This window comes from Rhinopithecus bieti, unplaced genomic scaffold (genome assembly GCF_001698545.2).
Source record: "Rhinopithecus bieti isolate Rb0 unplaced genomic scaffold, ASM169854v2 scaffold_1530, whole genome shotgun sequence".
Taxonomy (NCBI): domain Eukaryota; kingdom Metazoa; phylum Chordata; class Mammalia; order Primates; family Cercopithecidae; genus Rhinopithecus; species Rhinopithecus bieti.
Window position 1 is genome coordinate 1,620,943 of NW_016803808.1, and position 18,799 is coordinate 1,639,741.

Here is an 18,799-nt window from a genome sequence, read left to right on the forward strand (position 1 = left end):
ACCTGTTTGATAATTACTGCCCTAAAAGATAAATTGACAAGCTTCAGAGAGCCCTGAACTAAGTGTCCCGAACTAACAAAACAGTGTGCAAAAACTCTATATATTCGGTATCCATGTTATTTTCTAGAGAAGATCCACTGATTGCCTCATTAGATCCTCAAAGATATTAAGGTTAAGAAGCACTGCTTTGGCCGGGCACAGTGGCTCACACCTGTAATCCCAGCACTTTGGGAGGGCGAGGCAGGCGGATCATCTACAGTCGGGAGTTCGAGACCAGCCTGACCAACATGGAGAAACCCCGTTTCTACTAAAAATACAAAAATTAGCTGGCTGTGGTGGTGCATGCCTATAATCCTAGCTACTCAGGAGGCTGAGGCAGGAGAATCGCTTGAACCCGGGAGGCGGAGGTTACAGTGAGCCGAGATCACACCATTGCACTCCAGCCCGGGCAATAAGAGTGAAACTCTGTCTCAAAAAAAAAAAAAAAAAAAAAGAAGCAGCATTGCTTTGTAACTTTTTTTTTCATGGAGTTTTTGTTATTTGTTGTCTATGCTATTACACGCGATGAGGTTCCTGCTGGATCAGCTGGGGGAGATTGCTTCTGGGTTTCCATCTTTTCCATTATGCTCCTTCATTAAAACACATACAATCCACATAGCAGAAATCATAAAGTGGTGTTAATATCCAGGGTTCCAAGACCTACCTCTAGCAACATCTTCACATCCCAAGCATCCTTTTCTTCATTTGGGTAACTTTTTGCCATATTGTAGTGCTTTTCACCAGGTTTTACCTCTTGTGGAGACTTGAGAATGCGAATCTATACTTAAAGAGATAATATACTTAGAACACTTCCAAAATAAGTCAGAAGACTCTGAATACTGCATTATTTTATCTGTTCAAAAAAAGAATCATTCTAGAAAAAAACATTTTAAAACTAAAATTCATAAATTCTTCAGTTCTAATATTCAATGTTTGAAACAAACAGAAGCATGTGGTATGGAAAACATATGTCAATTAATTATTTATAATAATATGAATGTACTCCTACATTTTCATATCCTCTATGTTTATTTTTAAAAAATAAGAACTTGGGTTACAGGCGCCTAAAATAATTATTACAACTATAGTCAACAGTTTAGGAAAGAAAAATAAAATATATATCTCTTTGTGCATCAAAGGAATAAAAGACTAAGAATAGAGGCTTCTCCTTATATGTGCATTTCAGACAAATTCATATTAAACCTGCAAAGAAGGGAAAAAAAAGTAACAAAGGCTCCCATTAGTAAGTGTGAGATAAAGAAAGATGGAAACTATGCTCAGCTCAGAGTTTCTGTGTGTCTCTCTTCCCTGCCTGCCTGCCTGCCTGTTCTGGTCTCCTCTGCCACTGTGTGGTAAGCTTACTGGGGTGGACTCTGCAGTTTTGATGGTGGCTGGTCAAGGTGAAATCTGGGACAGAACTACTTAGAAGACCACCATGATGCACATCTAAACCACATCCTCCAATCCATCCTTCATCAGATGTAAAGAAGTTAATGTTTTAATCTCCTATATTATTCCTGTGTTCTATAATTGGTTCCAAATGCCTAAAGCAAAAAGAAAATTTACAGGTTCCCTAAAACTCAAACATGATGCAGCTATTTATAATAAAACAAGTGAGGCAGCTTTACATGCATGAACATGAAGTACTCTCCAACATACTGTGAAATGGAAAAGCGAGGTATAAAAGTGTACTGCATATAGCACCGTTGTGTCAAATACAGACATATACATACACTATACATGCATACGACATCTCTAGAAAGATACATATGAAACTAGTGACATGAATGTCTTTGGGGAAAGGAACTGGTTTAACAATAAACAGGTTGCAGAGACTTACTTTTCACTGGTTTTTGTACTGTGTATATGTTACCTATTCAAATAATAACTTGAAAAGAAAATGCAAAACAGTGAAAGAGAATGAAAAGGGAAAAAATCTTAGTTTTATACAAACAATATCAAAGTTTAACATTTATAAACATGGTGAATGATTTTAAAAAAATTTTTTCAACCTCTAAATTCTATACTATAGAACTTATAAAATATGGTTTATTACAAAAGCCTGGAAAAAAATAGAGATAACAATTTATATAACTTACATATCAAAATGTCTCTCTGCCCAAAGTAAAACCCTATGTCAGAAGTCTTTTTAGTCTTAGCAATTTGAAATAACTCTTCATATGAGATATTAAGATGACACTAATATAACATTGCTAGACATACTCTGTTAAGAGATTACAAGAAATCAGAAGGAGATATCTGAGGGGAAAGAACCTAAAGGTTCTGTATATATAACTACAGCCTTGCAAAGGTACCCAGTATTTTTTAGTAAATTTTCTGACTAAGGATTCAACGGTACGTGCCACAGTTTTAACGAAAGACTTAAGCATAATCAGAGGGGGAAAGAAACTACAGAGAATAAAAAGGCCATAAATTCAAAGAAGGAACAAAGCACAGCAGCGTAAAAGGCTTTCTACCTAAAGCAGGACTAAGGACAGAAAACTTCACAATCTAGAACTAATTAACATCAAAAATACTGCACAATTCATCAGAAAAAAAATCATTGGCATTTGAGAAAACTTACTTACAATTATTGTTAAGGACAAGTTTTTGGGTTTTGGATACAAGTGACAAATATTTACAGTACATAACTTAAGTGAGTAATATAAGCCATATCTATTGATAAATACCTGCTCTATCTGTATTCCATAGCCTTTAAAACCCGCATTATCCCATGAAGTGTTCCGATAGATGTCATCAACTCTGTCAATTAGCTCTATCTGTGTGTATTTAAAAAAGAAAAAAGACATTATGTAGCTCTTTACCTCTCCTGGCAATGCAATATAAAATCTATGGAGGAAAAAAAAATCTCAGTTTAGAGGCCATTGCAGAAGTTTCTACTTTCACAAAAACTAGCATTAAGATGTTACTGTATCTGAGTATTCCCAACCTTTGGCCCCAAACTTAAAGTGCTGTTACCAGAATAAAACAATGGTATAGTTTAACCTAAATTTCAAGTACTCAATTGCACATGGAACCAAAATGACAAGTAACAGGCTTTTGTAAAACTACCGTTTCAGTCAATAATAAAAATTAAATTTAAAAGTCAATCAATATACCTGAAATACAGTTGACTCTTGAACAACATAGATTTGAACTTCAAGTGTCCACTTACATATGTGGATTTCCTTGAGCCTCTGTCACCAGAGACAATATGACCAACTCTTCCTCTTCCTCCTCAGCCTACTCAACATGAAGATGATTATGATGATCCACTTCCACTTAGTGAATGGTAAATGTATTTTCTCTTCCTTATGATTTTTCTTTATTTTTTCAGAGACAGGGTCTTGCTCTGTCACCAGGGTTACGGTACAGTGGCACGATCATAGCTCACTATAGCCTGCATTTCTGGGCTCAAGCAATCCTCTCACCTCAGCCTCCTGAGTAACAGAAGACTACAGACGCACACCACCATGCCCAGCTTTTTTTTTTTTTTTTTTTTATGATTTTCATCATAACATTTTCCTTTCTCTAACTTACATGATTGTAAGAACACAGTAATAATACATATAAAAAATACGTGTTAATCGACTGCTATTTTATTGGTAAGGCTTCTGGTCAATAGTAGACTATTAGTAGTTAAATTTTTGGAGAATCAAAGTTATACAGGGGCCGGGCATAGTGGTTCACGCCTGTAATCCCAGCACTTTGGGAGGCTGAGGCAGGAGGACTGCTTAAGCTTAGAAGTTTGAGGGCATCCTGAGAAATTCTCCATCTCTACTAAAAATCAAAAAACTTAGCCAGGAAGGGTGAACACCTGTTGTCCCAGCTACTCAAGGAGGCTGAGGCGGGAAGACTGCTTTGTCCCAGGCAATAGAGGCTGCAGTGAGCTACGATTTCGCCACTGCACTCCGGCCTGGGCAACAGAGTCTTAAAAAAAAAAAGTGACATGAGGATTTTTGACTGCAGAGGGAAGGTCAGTGCTTCTAACCCCCACCCCCCAGCACTGTTCCTGGGTCAATCGTATTCCCTTCTAAAAAGAATTCCATCTTCACTCTGTCTCTTGGTGAGTACCTCAAATGTCTTCCCCAGAAACAAGTAAGGAGCAGTGGCAGACAACTGCCAACCCTATTCCCCTACTCTCACCCCGAAAAGTTCAGCACTGAGGAATGGGTAAGAAGACAGCCAGAAAGAACAAGGTTCATTTCAGCAACCCTCCTTCTTTTGCTCTCTGATTTGGGAAAACTGGAGAAGGAAGGCAGTATCGTTTCCAAGGAAAACGACATGAGAAAGAACAAAATGCTAATTACCTATCTTTTTCTCAAAGAGAATATTCTACTATTCAAAAACTGGGTTGATAAGGTTTGTTCCAGCAACTGTGAAACAAGTTATGTCTCAGAAATTGTAAAAAATACAAATTTTAAGACTAGATCTCTCATTATATTCATATTTGTAGTGTAATGAACAAAGAAGTAATATAAGAGGAGCCCCTTAATACAAAACCCAGATTAAGAGAGAAGCTTTTTAAAGTAAGAATCTCTCTCTTAGGAACAAGAATAACAGTGACTCTTACTAGCCTCATAATAAATTCACTTGATATGGGGCCGAGTGCTGTGGCTCACACCTGTAATTCCAGCTACTTGTGATGCTGAGGCAGGAGAATTGCTTGCACCCAGGAGGTAGGGGTTGCAGTGAGCTGAGATTGCACCACTGCACTCCAGCCTGGGCAACACAGTGAGACTCTGTGTCAAACAAACAAACAAACAAACAAACAAATCCACTTGACGTGGAAGGGAAGGGAAAGAAGGGTAAGGGAGGGTATGAATAAAATGGACAGCATGGGAAAAGCAAGGCAATGAGAAAGACATCTTTACCGCCCCAGCTTCTTCTTGCTTCATGAATAGCTGCATTCTCCATTATTCCCTCAATAACAACATTTTGGTCAGTGCCAAGTAATCATGACGAATGAGGTCATACTAGCAAAAAACGTCAACGAAAAATGATTTCCCAGACTTTAAAAATCGTAATAGTTTGGCTGGGTACGGTGGCTCACGCCTGTAATCCCAGCACTTTGGGAGGCCGAGGAGGGCGGATCACGAGGTCAGGAGATGGAGACCATCCTGGCTAATATGGTGAAACCCCGTCTCTACTAAAAACACAAAAAAATTAGCCGGGCATGGTGGTGGGCGCCTGTAGTCCCAGCTACTCGGGAGGCCGAGGCAGAAGAATGGCATGAACCCGGGAGGCAGAGCTTGCAGTGAGCCGAGATAGCGCCACTGCACTCTAGCCTGGGCAACAGAGCGAGACGCCGTCTCAAAAAAAAAAAAAAAAATCATAATAGTTCATGCTTAAAAATCTAGTATCAGCACTTCTTACATCTTGCCTTCACTTCTGTGCCCTAGAGCTAGTTATGACCATGAAAGTCCCACCTATTTCAAGTGAAGTCCAATGACTAGGTCTTTAACATGACGAACAAAACTCACCTTCCTCTCTGAAATATACATATAAGCAAAAGATAAACATGGGTTCATGTAATATTTTTACATTCACATGTGACACCACAGGTTCACTTCCATGATAGCAGTAATGTTTTTAAAGAGCTCACTTATATCAAGGAGGAAGGACTACATTATAACCTCTCCCAAACCCTATATGCATAAATTCTAACATGCAGAAAATACTAGTTCGAAGGTAAAATGGGTTGCCATAAATCTGAAACTATAATTTCCATACAGTAACATAAAAACCTCAGAGAATATCCCTCAAATATTTTAGGGAAATAACAGAGTATCTGGAACAGATCTGGTTTCATTAAGTTTCATGGAATGTACCCACCCACAAGAATTTTTTTTTCAATTACTTGATGCAATATCAAATACTTACTAAGTAATTTGTGGTTGTACTCTCTTCCCCTCTGCCCATGTATCTGTAGAAGCGATGATCTGCTACCACCAATAATTTACACGTGTTCTTCATGGGATCTGGGTCAGCTCTTCTCTTCACTCGATGAACAAGCTCTAATATGAATTTGTATGCACTATTAAATCAAAATTCACCAAAACAAGGAGTTTTATGGTAACACTTTAAATCTAATATATTTTTGAAACAAATATTATGTGAGCTTAACATCACTAAAGGATCTTGAACAACAAAAAAAAACAATTTGGAGCAAGACAGAAAAGTGAAAAGTAACATAAAGTTTAAACACTGTAGAATTCAAAACCAAGGACAAGAGCCGCCTTAATTTTTCAAATACAGAAACTTTAAAAAGTGTTCAACAGAGTAAGGCCGGGCATGCTGGCTCAGGCCTACAATTCCAGCACTTTGCGAGGCCAAGGTGGGTGAATCACCTGAGGATGGGAGTTCGAGACCAGCCTGGCCAACACGATGAAACCCCATCCCTATTAAAAATACAAAAATTAGCCAGGTATGGTGGCGCCCGCCTGTAATCCCAGCTACTCATAAGGCTGAGGCAGGAGAATCACTTGAACCCTGGTGCGGAGGTTGCAGTGAGACAAGATTATGCCATTGCACTCAAGCCAGGGCAACAAGAGTGAGACTCTATCTCTAAATAAATCAAACAATAAATAAACAAATAGTGCTCAACAGAGTAAAACATTCACCTAATGCTGGGCTATGAAGCTGTCAGTCATATTCTACAACAAGAAGTTATGAATTAACCAAAGTAACAGTAAAAATGTCAAAATATTCACATTGAAAATTAGTTTGTGTTAATAGGACAACTTTCTTGTGAAACAAATTAAAAATTCATTTATATATTAAAATGCTAATATATATTTTAATAATATTTTAACAACATAACCATCTTTGGCCTGGCACGTTGGCTCACGCCTGTAATCCCAACACTTTGGGAGGTTGAGGTGGGCGGATCACTTGAGGCCAGGAGTTCGAGAACAGCCTGGCCAAAACGGTGAAACCCCATCTCCACTAAAAACACAAAAATTAGCCAGGACTGGTGTCACGTGCCTATAATCCCAGCTACTAGGGAGGCTGAAGCAGGAGAATCGCTTGAACCTGGAAGTCAAAGGTTGCAGTGAGCCGAGATTGCACTGCAAAAAAAAACAAAACAAAAAAACCTAACCAGAGGTGTTTTGGGCAGTAAAATTCCAAGATGGTTATGTTTTTTAAATGACCCTAAATAGATTGTCCCAAGATGGATATAACCTTCTTGTATTCTAAGCAGTATATACATAGGTCTCTCCTGCTACCAATTAATTTCTTATAAACTCTAAAGACTGTCTTTCCACCATTATTATTTTATCATTTCTAAATATCTGCAAGAATATTTTCCCTCGGATCACTCCATTTCCCTTTTCCCTAATCTTTTTTAAAGTCTAATCTTTCTTGTTCCCATTATTTTCTAGAGTTTTCAACTCTTACATTACAGACAAAAGAAGCTGAAAATTTCTGGAATAAAACTCTTATTTTCATGCCAAATACTATAGTTACTTGACAATAATGTTTTTTTTTATCAAATAACAACCACTCCTATTGAAGTCAATTGTAATATGTTTCTTTCTTATTTGAAATACACTCTTTAAGCCTTACCTTCAGGTGGTTCTCTGTCTACTAACCCTTTTGGGAGCAACTCTTCATTATCCACTTTTAAATAACCACACACTTTTGGAGACTGCAAACGTGAAACATTCTTGATATCTTCAGATTTATAAACTAACATTCTTTTGTCTTTGGTATCATTAACAAATCTCCAAAGTGGCTAAAACAGAAAATATATACGACTGAAATGGAAAAATATAACAATTCCTAAACACTAAATTCTTCTAACATCCTTTGCTTGTTCTTAGATAACATTCATTTCTAGGTTAAGTAAACTGATTAGTCATGTTATTAAAATAAATAATCTCAATTTTTAATCATACGGAGTTTCTAGGCTGGTAAGTAAACACGTAGATCATAAACTCTGATTATTTTATCTGTATACAAATAAAGCCTTACATACTTTGCACGTTATGAAATCTTTCAGAGGATGCAGAAGAGAAAAACGCATATCATTTTCCACTCATTCATTCCAAAATATTATGTAATATTTACTGTATACTGGCACTGTTATAGGTGATGGTGCTATAGTAATGAAAATTGGACAAGGTTTCTGTTCATGCAGTATTTTCCTTTTAGCTTCCTTAATACTTAGGTGTTTGACACCTTTTTGCCATGTTAGGCTTTATCCACACAAAAGAACAAATATATTTATATGAAAGAAAACTCAGAACTTGCAACAACAGGTCTGAACCTTATTACTGGTTTCAGCGAATGCAGTTTTTTAAAAAAATCTCCACTTACAATGTTACAAGGCCAGAGTAAATCACAATTAATATATTCCAAACTTTACCCAAGTCAAAAGGTTGTTTGTTTTGTTTCAAAGCAAAGTTATTCTCTGTAAGAACACTGGTCTCATCAGAACCAGGCGGTTTGTAGAGGACACACAAAAAATATATTTATCTCCATCAGGGACATGCAAATCAAAACCCCAGTGGGAAAAAAGAACCCACAATGAAACACCCCTGTATCCCCACTAGGATGACTATGATCAAAGACAAATACTGGTGAGGATGTAGAGAAATCCAGAACCCTCATACATGCTGATGAGAATGTAAAATGGTAAAACCACTTTAGAAAATAGCAGGTCCTCAAAGGTTAAAAGTAGAATAACCATATGACCCAGCAATTCTGCTCCTAGTATATAACCAAGAGAAATGAAAACACAAGCAGTAATGTAAATAATAGCTAAAAAGTGGAAACAACCCAAATGTCCATCAACAACTAATCAATGAATAAACAAAATGCAGTTTATCCATACAATACAATGGAGTATTATTCAGCAATAAAAATAAATAAGATACAGATACATGCTACAACATAGATGAACCCTGGAAACATTATTCTAAGTGAAAGAAGCCACACACGGGCTGGGCATAGTGGCTCATGTCTGTAATCCCAGCACTTTGGGAGGCCAAGGCAGGCAGATCACTTGAGGTCAGGAGTTTGAGACCAGCCTGGCCAACACAGTGAAACCCTGACTCTAGTAAAAAATACAAAAATTAGTCAGGTATGGTGGCAGGCGCCTGTAATCCCAGCTACTCGGGAGGCTGAGGCAAGAGAATCAGTTGAACCCAGGAGGCGGAGGTTGCAGTGAGCCGAGATCATACCACTGCACTCCAGCCTGGACGACAGAGCAAGACTCCATCTCAAAAAAATTAAAAAATTAAAAAGAAGCCACACACAAAAGACCACATATTATATAATTCCATTTATATGAGATGACCCAAATAGACAAATCTAAACAGAGAGTAGATTCCTGGTTGCCTAGAGCTGAGGGAGTTAGGGAGGAAGGGGGAAGGATGGCTAAAGGATACAGCGTTTCTTTTTCAGGTCATGAAAATGTTCTAAAATTGAACATGGTGGTGTTTGCACAACTCCATCAATATATGAAAACTGCCTGGCATGACAGCTCACGCCTGTAATCTCAGCACTTTGGGAGGCTATGGTGGGTGGATAACTTGAGGCCAGGAGTTCAAGACCAGCCTGACCAACACGGTGAAACCCCATCTCTACTGAAATACAAAAATTAGCCAGGTATGGTGGTGGGCAACTGTAATCCCAGCTACTCAAGAGGCTGAGCAGGACAATCACTTGAACCCAGGAGGCAGAGGTTGCAGTGATAGTGCCGTTGTACTCCAGCCTGGGTGACAGAGTGAGACTCTGTCTCAAAAATACACACACACCCACACACACACAACTACAAAACTGTATACACTAAAGGGGTGAATAATATAGTATGTGAATTATATCTCAATAAAACTGTTAAATATTATATGCATACACATCTTTGGTAATCTATGTATGAGGTGGATGTAAGAAATGATGGTTACAGAATTTCAGGGATGGCAGAGGCCTCAAAAGTTAACTAACCCAACTTCTGGGCTACAGGAATCTTCCATATTTAGTAAAGTTCATTGAGCCTATGAATAGAAGTGAAAATTTTTTTATTTTGTGTCAAACATTTCTAAGTTCACATTGATTGTTTCCTAGTATAGCCAGTCAAGCACAGAAAAAGACAGTTGGCTTTGGGATCAGATGTATCTGAGTTCAAACCTCAACGGTACCTCACTATGTGCCTTGGACAAGTACCCTCAGCATAACCTCCCTCGTTAGGTAAAGCAGTGATAATACCTAACTTGAAGATTATGAAGATTATGTAGGTAATAAATCTAGTTTTATATTAAGATTTCAAAAGAAAAGCAGTCATTAATAAAAGCTAAGCCTGTTACCACTATTACTAGTAAGTTGCTGGAAAAAATCATTTGATGAGTAATTGACTAAAAGGCAGAAAACTTGATTGGATCCTGGATTGGAAAACCAAAAAAAAGTTTACGAAGGAGATTTTGAGGATGACTAGAGACTTTGACTATGGCATGATTATTAGATAATACTGTAGAATTCTTTTCTCAGGTATGTTACTTTTATTACAGCTATAGAAAAGAGTGCCTTTATTCCTAGGGATGCATACAGAAGTAGTCAGGGGTGAAGTGTCATGATGTTTGCAAACGATTTGCATATGATTCAGGAAAAAAAGACAGAAAGTTAACATGACATTATGTTAGAAATTGTTTAAGGGCTACAGGGTTGTTTTTTGTTTTTTGTTTTTTTAATCTTTCTGTAGCTACAGGGTACTTTTTAATCTTTCTGTAGATTTGAACATTTTATTTATTTATTTATTTATTTATTTTTGAGACACAGTTTCACTCTGTCACCCACGCTGGAGTACAGTGGAGGGATCTCAGCTCACTGCAACCTCTGTCTCCCAGGTTCAAGCAATTCTTCCGCCTAGGCCTCCCGAGCAGTTGGGATTGCAGGTGCAAGCCACCAAGCCTGGCTAATTTTTGTATTTTTGGTAGAGATGAGGTTTCACCATGTTGGCCAGGCTGGTCTCGAACTCCTGGCCTGAGGTGATCCACCCACCTCAGCTTCCCAAAGTGCTGGGATGACAGCCACCACACCAGCTGAACATTTTCAAAACTAAAAGTTGGGGGAGACCAAGCACGGTGGCTCATGCCTGTCATCCCAGCACTTTGGGAGGCCGAGGTGGGCAGATCACAGGTCAGAAGTTCAAGACCAGCCTGGCCAACATGGTGAAACCCCGTCTCTACTAAAAATACAAAAATTAGGCCAGACGCAGTGAGTCACGCCTGTAAGCCCAGCACCTTGGGAGGCCGAGGCGGGTGGATCACCTGAGACTAGGAGTTCAAGACCAGACTGGCCAACATGGCAAAACCCTGTCTCTACCAAAAATACAAAAACTAGCCAGGCACAGTGGCGTGTGCCTGTAATCCCAGCTACTTGGGAGGCTGAGGCAGGAGAAATGCTTGAACCTGGGAGGCGGAGATTGCAGTGAGCCGAGATTGCGCCACTGCACTCCAGCCTGGGCGATAGAGCAAGACTCCATCTCAAATAAATAAATAAAAGTTGGGGGAAATATTATCTCACCATGCAAGTTTAACCCAGGATTATTTATATAAATAGTAAGCTATGGTAAAGTCTGTGACCGTTTAAAACATTTAATGGCTGTGCACAGTGGCTCACACCTGTCATCCCAGCACTTTGGGAGGCCAAGCGGAAGGATTGCTTACAGCCAGGCATTTGAGACCAGCCTGGCCAACACAGTGAGACCGCATCAAAAATTTGATGCACTCTACAAAAATTTAACAAATTAGTTGGGCATGGTGGCATGCACCTGTAGTCCCAGCTACTTAGGAGGCAGAAGAGAGGGATTGTCTGAGCCCAGGAGGTCAAGGCTGCAGTGAGCTATGATGGCACCACTGCACTTCAGCCCAAGTGACCGAGTAAGACTCTGTCATAAATAAAATATTTAATGACGACATGTTAAAAACAAGATATATATTTTTTCCTGCTCACTTATATTCCTAAGATCTTAGTGCAGATGAACAATGTTTTTACATCAAGGTAAGTGTAAAGAATTTTTTTTTTTCATGTCAGACTTGTAATGTGCTAACATTGTAACAAGGTTCTAGGGTGGCACATCTCATACATGTGTGTGAACAGCCAATCACCACACTTATGAACTATAAAAGTATCAAAAAGAATTATAAAGAGTATGAAAATCACCACTGTAAATAACAAATCATTTTTCAATAAAAATTAATTTCATGCAAAAATCCCTCAAGGTATCTGATGAGTATAATTGTAAGTAAACATCTTTGTGTGTGTGTATGTGTGAGACAGGGTCTCGCTCTGTCACCCAGGCTGGAGTGCAGCAGTACAATCTCAGCTCACTGCAGTCTCTGCCTCCAGAATTCAACTGATCCTACCGCCTCAGCATTCTGAGTAGCTGAGACCACAGGCATGTACCACCACGCCCGGCTAAGTTTTTTTTTCTTTTGTGGGGGAGTAGAGACAAGGTCTCCCTGTATTGCCTGGGCTGGTCTCAAATCCCTGGACTCAAGCAGTCCACCCGCCTCAGCCTCCCAAAGTGCTTTTTACAGGTGTGAACCACTGCGCCTAGCTAAGTAAATATCTTATAATGAAATATTAGTTATACTTATTTTTATTCTTAGTGAAACAAAGGTATGGGTGGAAACAGAATTCCTATTTTTCCAAAAGGAAGTATTTGAAAAAAATGAGTAATCTGGCTGGGTGTGGTGGCTCATGCCTGTAATCCTAGCACTTTGGGAGGCTGAGATGGGCGGATCACGAGGTCAGGAGTTCAAGACCAGCCTGGCCAACACAGTGAAACCCCATCTCTACTAAAAATACAAAAATTAACCCAGCATGGTGGCACACGCCTGTAATCCCAGCTACTCAAGGGATTGAGGCAGGAGAATCGCTTTAATCTGGGATGTGGAGGATATGGAGAGCTGAGATGGCACCTTTGCACTCCAGTCTGGGTGACAGGGCGAGATGCCATCTCAAAAAAAAAAAAAAAATTGTAATCTGAGCAAATTTAACTTGGATCCTAAAGACACAAATTTTAGCTTAAGAATAAGCTGGCCAGGCACAGTGGCTCACGCCTTTAATCCTAGCACTTTCAGAGGCCGAGGCTGGCAGATCATGAGGTCGGGAGATTGAGACCATCCTGGCCAACACTGTGAAACCCGTCTCTACCAAAAATACAAAAATTAGCTGGGTATGGTGGCACGCGCCTGTAATCCCAGCTACTTGGGAGGCTGAGGCAGGAGAATGGCTTGAACCCAGGAGGCAGAGACTGCAGTGAGCCAAAATCACGCCACTGTACTTCAGCCTGGCAACAGAGCGAGACTCAGTCTCAAAAAAAAAAAAAAAAAAAAAGAATAAATTATTCTAAGGAAATAAGCAAACATATGCACTGCAGCAAAAACAATGCTGTGCGTTGACCACACTGCTTTCTTTCTGAGCTCAAATTATGACTATCTTTCCCATTCTCTTTTATAGCAGGTCAGAGATAAAGTGTTCTAGAATGTATTGAATGGAAGGTCATTTCCAAGCCTGGCCCTTAATATCCTGTTTAATTCTCTAGCTCTGTTTCCCTTCTATGAGAACTACAGAGGACATGTATCCAAAAGTCAAAACCACAAAGTAGAGGAGAACCACCTAACCCACATCAAGCCACAAGAGAGTAAGAAAAATCCTTGCTTGTGTTAAGCTACTCAGCTATGGGAGTTTATCTGAAGCCCTGGCACAGCCTAGACAGAGCTTCCTACAGTTTCTTCATTTAACTTCCCAGACTATTCCCTATCATCCAGACTATTCCAACTAAACACATGCACCAAAAGGTGTGCCCAAGGCTATTCACTACAATACCTTTTATTTCAAAAATTAGAAACAAAACAGTTGAGGCCAGGCACGGTGGCTCACGCCTGTAATCCGAGCACTTTTGGAGGTCGAGGCTGGCAGATCATAAGGTCAGGAGATCAAGACCATCCTGGCCAACATGGTGAAACCCCACCTCTACTAAAAATACAAAAATTAGCCAGGTTTGGTAGCACGCGCCTGTAGTCTCAGATACTCGAGGGACTAAGGCGGCAGAATCACTTGAACCCGGGAGCCAGAGGTTGCAGTGAGCTGAGACCATGCCAATGCACTCCAGTCTGAGTGACAGAGTTATACTCCATCTCAAAAACAAAAAACAAAAAAATTAGCCGGACATGGTGGCACACACCTGCAGTCCCAGCTACTTGGGAGGCTGAGGCAGGAGAATCGCCTGAACCAGGGAGGCAGGGTTTGTAGTGTGCCAAGATCACACCATTGCACTCCAGCCTGGGTGACAGAGCAAGACTCCATCTCAAAAAAACAAAACAAAAACACCCAAAACAGTTGAGCATGAAGTGGGATTGGTTAAATAAATGTTACAGCGTATCAATGGAGCAATAGGCAGCCTTTATAAAAACCCTAATTGGCCCGGTACAGTGGCTCACACCTGTAATCCCAGCACTTTGGGAGGCCGAGGCAGGCGATCACAAGGTCAGGAGATCGACACCACCCTGGCCAACATGGTGAAACTCCACGTCTACCAAAAATACAAAACTTAGCTGGGCGTGGTGGCATCTGTCTGTAATCCCAGCTAATAGGAAGGCTGGGGCAGGAGAATTGCTTGAACCAGGGAGCAGAGGTTGCAGTGACCCAAGATTGCGCCACTGCACTCCAGCCTAGTGACAGGAAAAAAAAAAAAAAAAAAAAGAACCCTAATTTAGGCCAGGAGTGGTGGATCACACCTGCAATCCCAGCACTTTGGGAGGCCAAGGCAGGCAAATCACCTGAGGTCGGCAGTTCAAGACCAGCCTGACCAACATGGAGAAACCCCATCTCTACTAAAAATACAAAATAAGCCGGGTGTGGTGGAGCATGCCTATAATCCCAGCTATTCGGGAGGCTGAGGCAGGAGAATCGCTTGAACCCGGGAGGTGGAGGTTGCGCTGAGCTGAGATCGCACCATTGCACTCCAGCCAACAAGAGGGAAACTCCATCGCAAAAAAACAAACAAACCAAAAAAAATACCCTAATTTAGATCTATATTAACAGGAAAAGGTTCATAATCATATTGTTAAACGAAAAATATGTGAAGACAAACTGTACATATTGTATAGTCCTACTTATGCAGGAAAAAATAGTGGGTATATTTATTTGTATATACACACACAAAAAAAAAGTTTGGAAGGATGTCTGTCAAAATTCAATAGTAGTTATCTGTCCAAGTACAGATAATCTAGTTTCCAAATTTTGCAATGAGCATATATTTTAAAATAAAGGTATTCTTAAAAAATAAATTGATTTGAAAGAACAAGCAAATTTAAGACATCCCGGGGATGCTTTGCCTATTCTAGAATGAATGCATTTATAATATTAGTTCCTTTACTTTCTACTAAATTTCTGACTCTTTCTGGTAAGCTAGACTCCTCAAAACATTGACATTAAATAGTTTAAACATTAACAAACTATAACATACTGCAAGGCCATAGGTTTCTTTTTCACAATAATGAATAGTCAAAAGACTAACAGTTGCGTAGTTCGGATATAATTAAAATATATAGTATTTATACCTCCAGCAGACTGTTTTACCCCTATCGAGCACTCAAATACACCTGAACATTTCATTTTGACCTATCTGACTCAGTTTTCCCACAGGTGATCCATTTTAGTGATATCACCACCACTACCCAGAGTTTTCTCATTTTTCAAGAAACACAGAATCAACTTCAATTCACAATTACATAGTAAACGTTTTGTTTTGTAGACTAGCATCTGACAGATATGTGTCTTAACCAATGCAGCCACTGTGGTCTTGATTTCTACTGCTACTCTTTCAGTGGAAGAGCAACCACAGCCTGACTTCCCTTTTTTTTTTTTTCCTGAGACGGAGTCTCGCTCTGTCACCCAGGCCGGAGAGCAGTGGCGCGATCTCGGCTCACTGCAAGCTCCGCCTCCTGGGTTCATGCCATTCTCCTACCTCAGCCTCCTGAGTACCTGGGACTACAGGTGCCCGCCACCACGCTCAGCTATTTTTTGTATTTTAGTAGAGACGGGGGTTTACCGTGTTAGCCAGGATGGTCTCGATCTCCTGACCTCGTGATCCACCCGTCTCGGCCTCCCAAAGTGCTGGGATTACAGACGTGAGCCACCACGCCCGGCTACAACCTGACTTTCCTAGCTTCCTCTTTAACTTCTCAGACTATGAACTATCACCTTTCGTTGATCTAGCATTTCCAGTGTGTCCAGCAGAAAAACAAGAGAAATTGAAAAATAATACTTCACTTTCATTTCTGAGGATGTTTACACTTATTGATTATTTGAGAAAGAATTTAAAAATGAGTCAGGAGGGAAAGTTTTCTCTTCCTATTATCCATCCCAATTATGGTACTTAGAAATACAGGGTATATCATAAGACAGCTTCTTAGAGATTATCCTTTTTAAAAAATCTACCTTCCTGGTAAAAGACTTCAAATAAAAGAGAAAAGAAATAAGTATAATTAATTTTCACCTTTGCAGAACTGAGCAGCTTTTTGAAAATCAGGGATATAAGCTACTGAAAAAAAATTCACATATAAATTTACCTCTATGTTATATTCAGCCCCATCTGTGTTGATTCTGATTATAACATCATCATCTCTTATGTGGGCTAGAACCCTAGAGTCAGGTTCACCTTAAGAGAAAAAAAAATTTATTATTTAAAGATACTTACATCAAATAAGAAACTACGCATTACTCTCAATAAAAATTAAATCCTTCAGGGTGGAATTTGCCTAGTACTGTGACAGCTCTGCAAAACAAGAAATAAAGGCCCAAGAAAGCAGCTGGATAATCTCACCTCCTAAGGGGTAGCCTCAAGTTTAGTCACTTGAATCCTATCCCTTTCCCAAAACAAACAAAATACTAAGATTTTCTTCTGGAATAATTTTATCTACTTTTAGGTAAAGGAAGAACTAAGAGAGACAGAAAGCATGATTTGGAATGTACAGGCCTAGGAACTGTACTATTTGTGGATTTGAACGCCATTTGTTTTTTCATTGCAGAAAAGGTCAAAAGTAAACTGCAATTGCTTGTTTGATAGATTTTCTCAAATACATACATAATAAGATCACAAAGTATTTTATCTCCAAGCTTTCCTGTTTAAAATATAAAGAAAGTTTACAGTCACTGATGAAAAGGTTAAATTCCTATCACTTAAGAGGAATTTAATTTTAATCATTAAACCAGCCAGTTAGTATGACATTTAGATAATACTCATTTCCTCCTATTAGAATATTTCCACCTCTAAACTTATATACCTCAAAGAAAACAGGCAAAGAATAGCACTTCTATGACACCCCGTCCCCACTACCCTGCACCAGAAAAGAATATGCAATCAAGTTAGATTTGGAGACCTAACACACCAGACACAGGGGCAAACCAACAAGCTCCATACTAACCAACCACGTGTCCAGTGAAGAAGTCCTGCCATTTCACAGTGTACTCGCTTTCATTTTTACCATCCACCACCACGACCTTGAAATTTTGTGAAAAACGTTCAGTACTCGATGTCAGGTATAATTTAAAATGCCTAAAGAAAAATGCATTCATATTTTACTCTAAGCACACAAATTATAAGTCTCATTTTCATATAATTAAACTTTCTTAAAAAGCCAGAAGCATTGACATTAATAAGACACTATGCAAGTTACAACTAAAGTCTTATTAGGTACTTAGAGCAATATATCTCCTGTAAAGACAAACGGACTAATTTATTTAGCTATAAAAACAGCAGACCAAAATAAACTCACACTAGGGAAAACATATCCAAAGAACTTACACATTCATCTCTCCTGGAAAATACTGAATAATAAAGAAATACACATGACTGAATAGTTAAGTTGGAATCCTGATTATCTAAAAAATCATTATTAAAAACTAATCCAATTATACACCATTTACTGAACACCTACTTGGTGTTAGGTACTATGCATCTATTACCTCCACTTCACACAAGTACAAATTGAGGCTTGGAAGCTAATCAACCTACTCAAAGTTACACAGCTAGTAAATGGTGAAACTGGGAAATAAACCTGGTTTATTTCAAAACCCTGTATTATGCTGTCTCTAACTATCAAGCTGGGTGGACTATGAGAAAATTCTTATTGCTGTGCAAAATTAATAAATGCTGCTTTCTATATTTAAAAATACTCATGTGGCCTCGCGCGGTGGCTCAGGCCTGTAATCGCAGCACTTCGGGAGGCCGCACTGGGCGGATCACGCGGTCAGGAGATCGAGACCATCCTGGCTAACACGGTGAAACCCCATCTCTACTAAAAATACAAAAAATTAGCCGGGCGTGGTGGCGGTTGCCTGTAGTCCCAGCTACTCGGGAGGCTGAGGCAGGAGAATGGCGTGAACCCAGGAGGCGGAGCTTGCAGTGAGCGGAGATCCTGCCACTGCACTCCAGCCTGGGCGACAGAGCAAGACTCTGTGGCAAAAACAAAAAAAGTACTCATGCTTTTTTTCCTCCTCAAAACCACATATCCCGCAAAACAGTAATCCACAATTACCATTAGGAAAATAAATACAAGGTATCCAAGACAGAAGCTAGAATATAAACTCCATCAGAACTTCCTCGCACCAGGAATACAGGAAAGAGGGGAGGGGAGGGGAGGGGAGGGGAGGGAGGGGAGGGGAGAGGGGAGGGGAGGGATACATTCCAGTTCTTTAGTGGGCCTACTATTCTTTTTGTTTTCTATGACTTTAGGTCCTTACATGA

General features: G+C 39.6%; 1 protein-coding gene across 2 annotated transcripts in view; it reads right to left on the reverse strand.

Moving 5' to 3' along the window:
• The window catches only part of ADAM17 (ADAM metallopeptidase domain 17), a 69,838-nt gene that overhangs the window by 31,682 nt on the left and 19,357 nt on the right, over positions 1-18,799 (reverse strand). For both annotated transcript variants that reach the window (XM_017853500.1, XM_017853506.1), the window contains exons 3-8: positions 17,478-17,608; positions 16,623-16,711; positions 7,609-7,777; positions 5,923-6,056; positions 2,730-2,819; positions 704-817 (exon numbers count right to left, since the gene is read on the reverse strand). In XM_017853500.1, the coding sequence (XP_017708989.1) occupies positions 704-817; positions 2,730-2,819; positions 5,923-6,056; positions 7,609-7,777; positions 16,623-16,711; positions 17,478-17,608 (727 nt within the window). The remainder of the gene's footprint in view (positions 1-703; positions 818-2,729; positions 2,820-5,922; positions 6,057-7,608; positions 7,778-16,622; positions 16,712-17,477; positions 17,609-18,799) is intronic.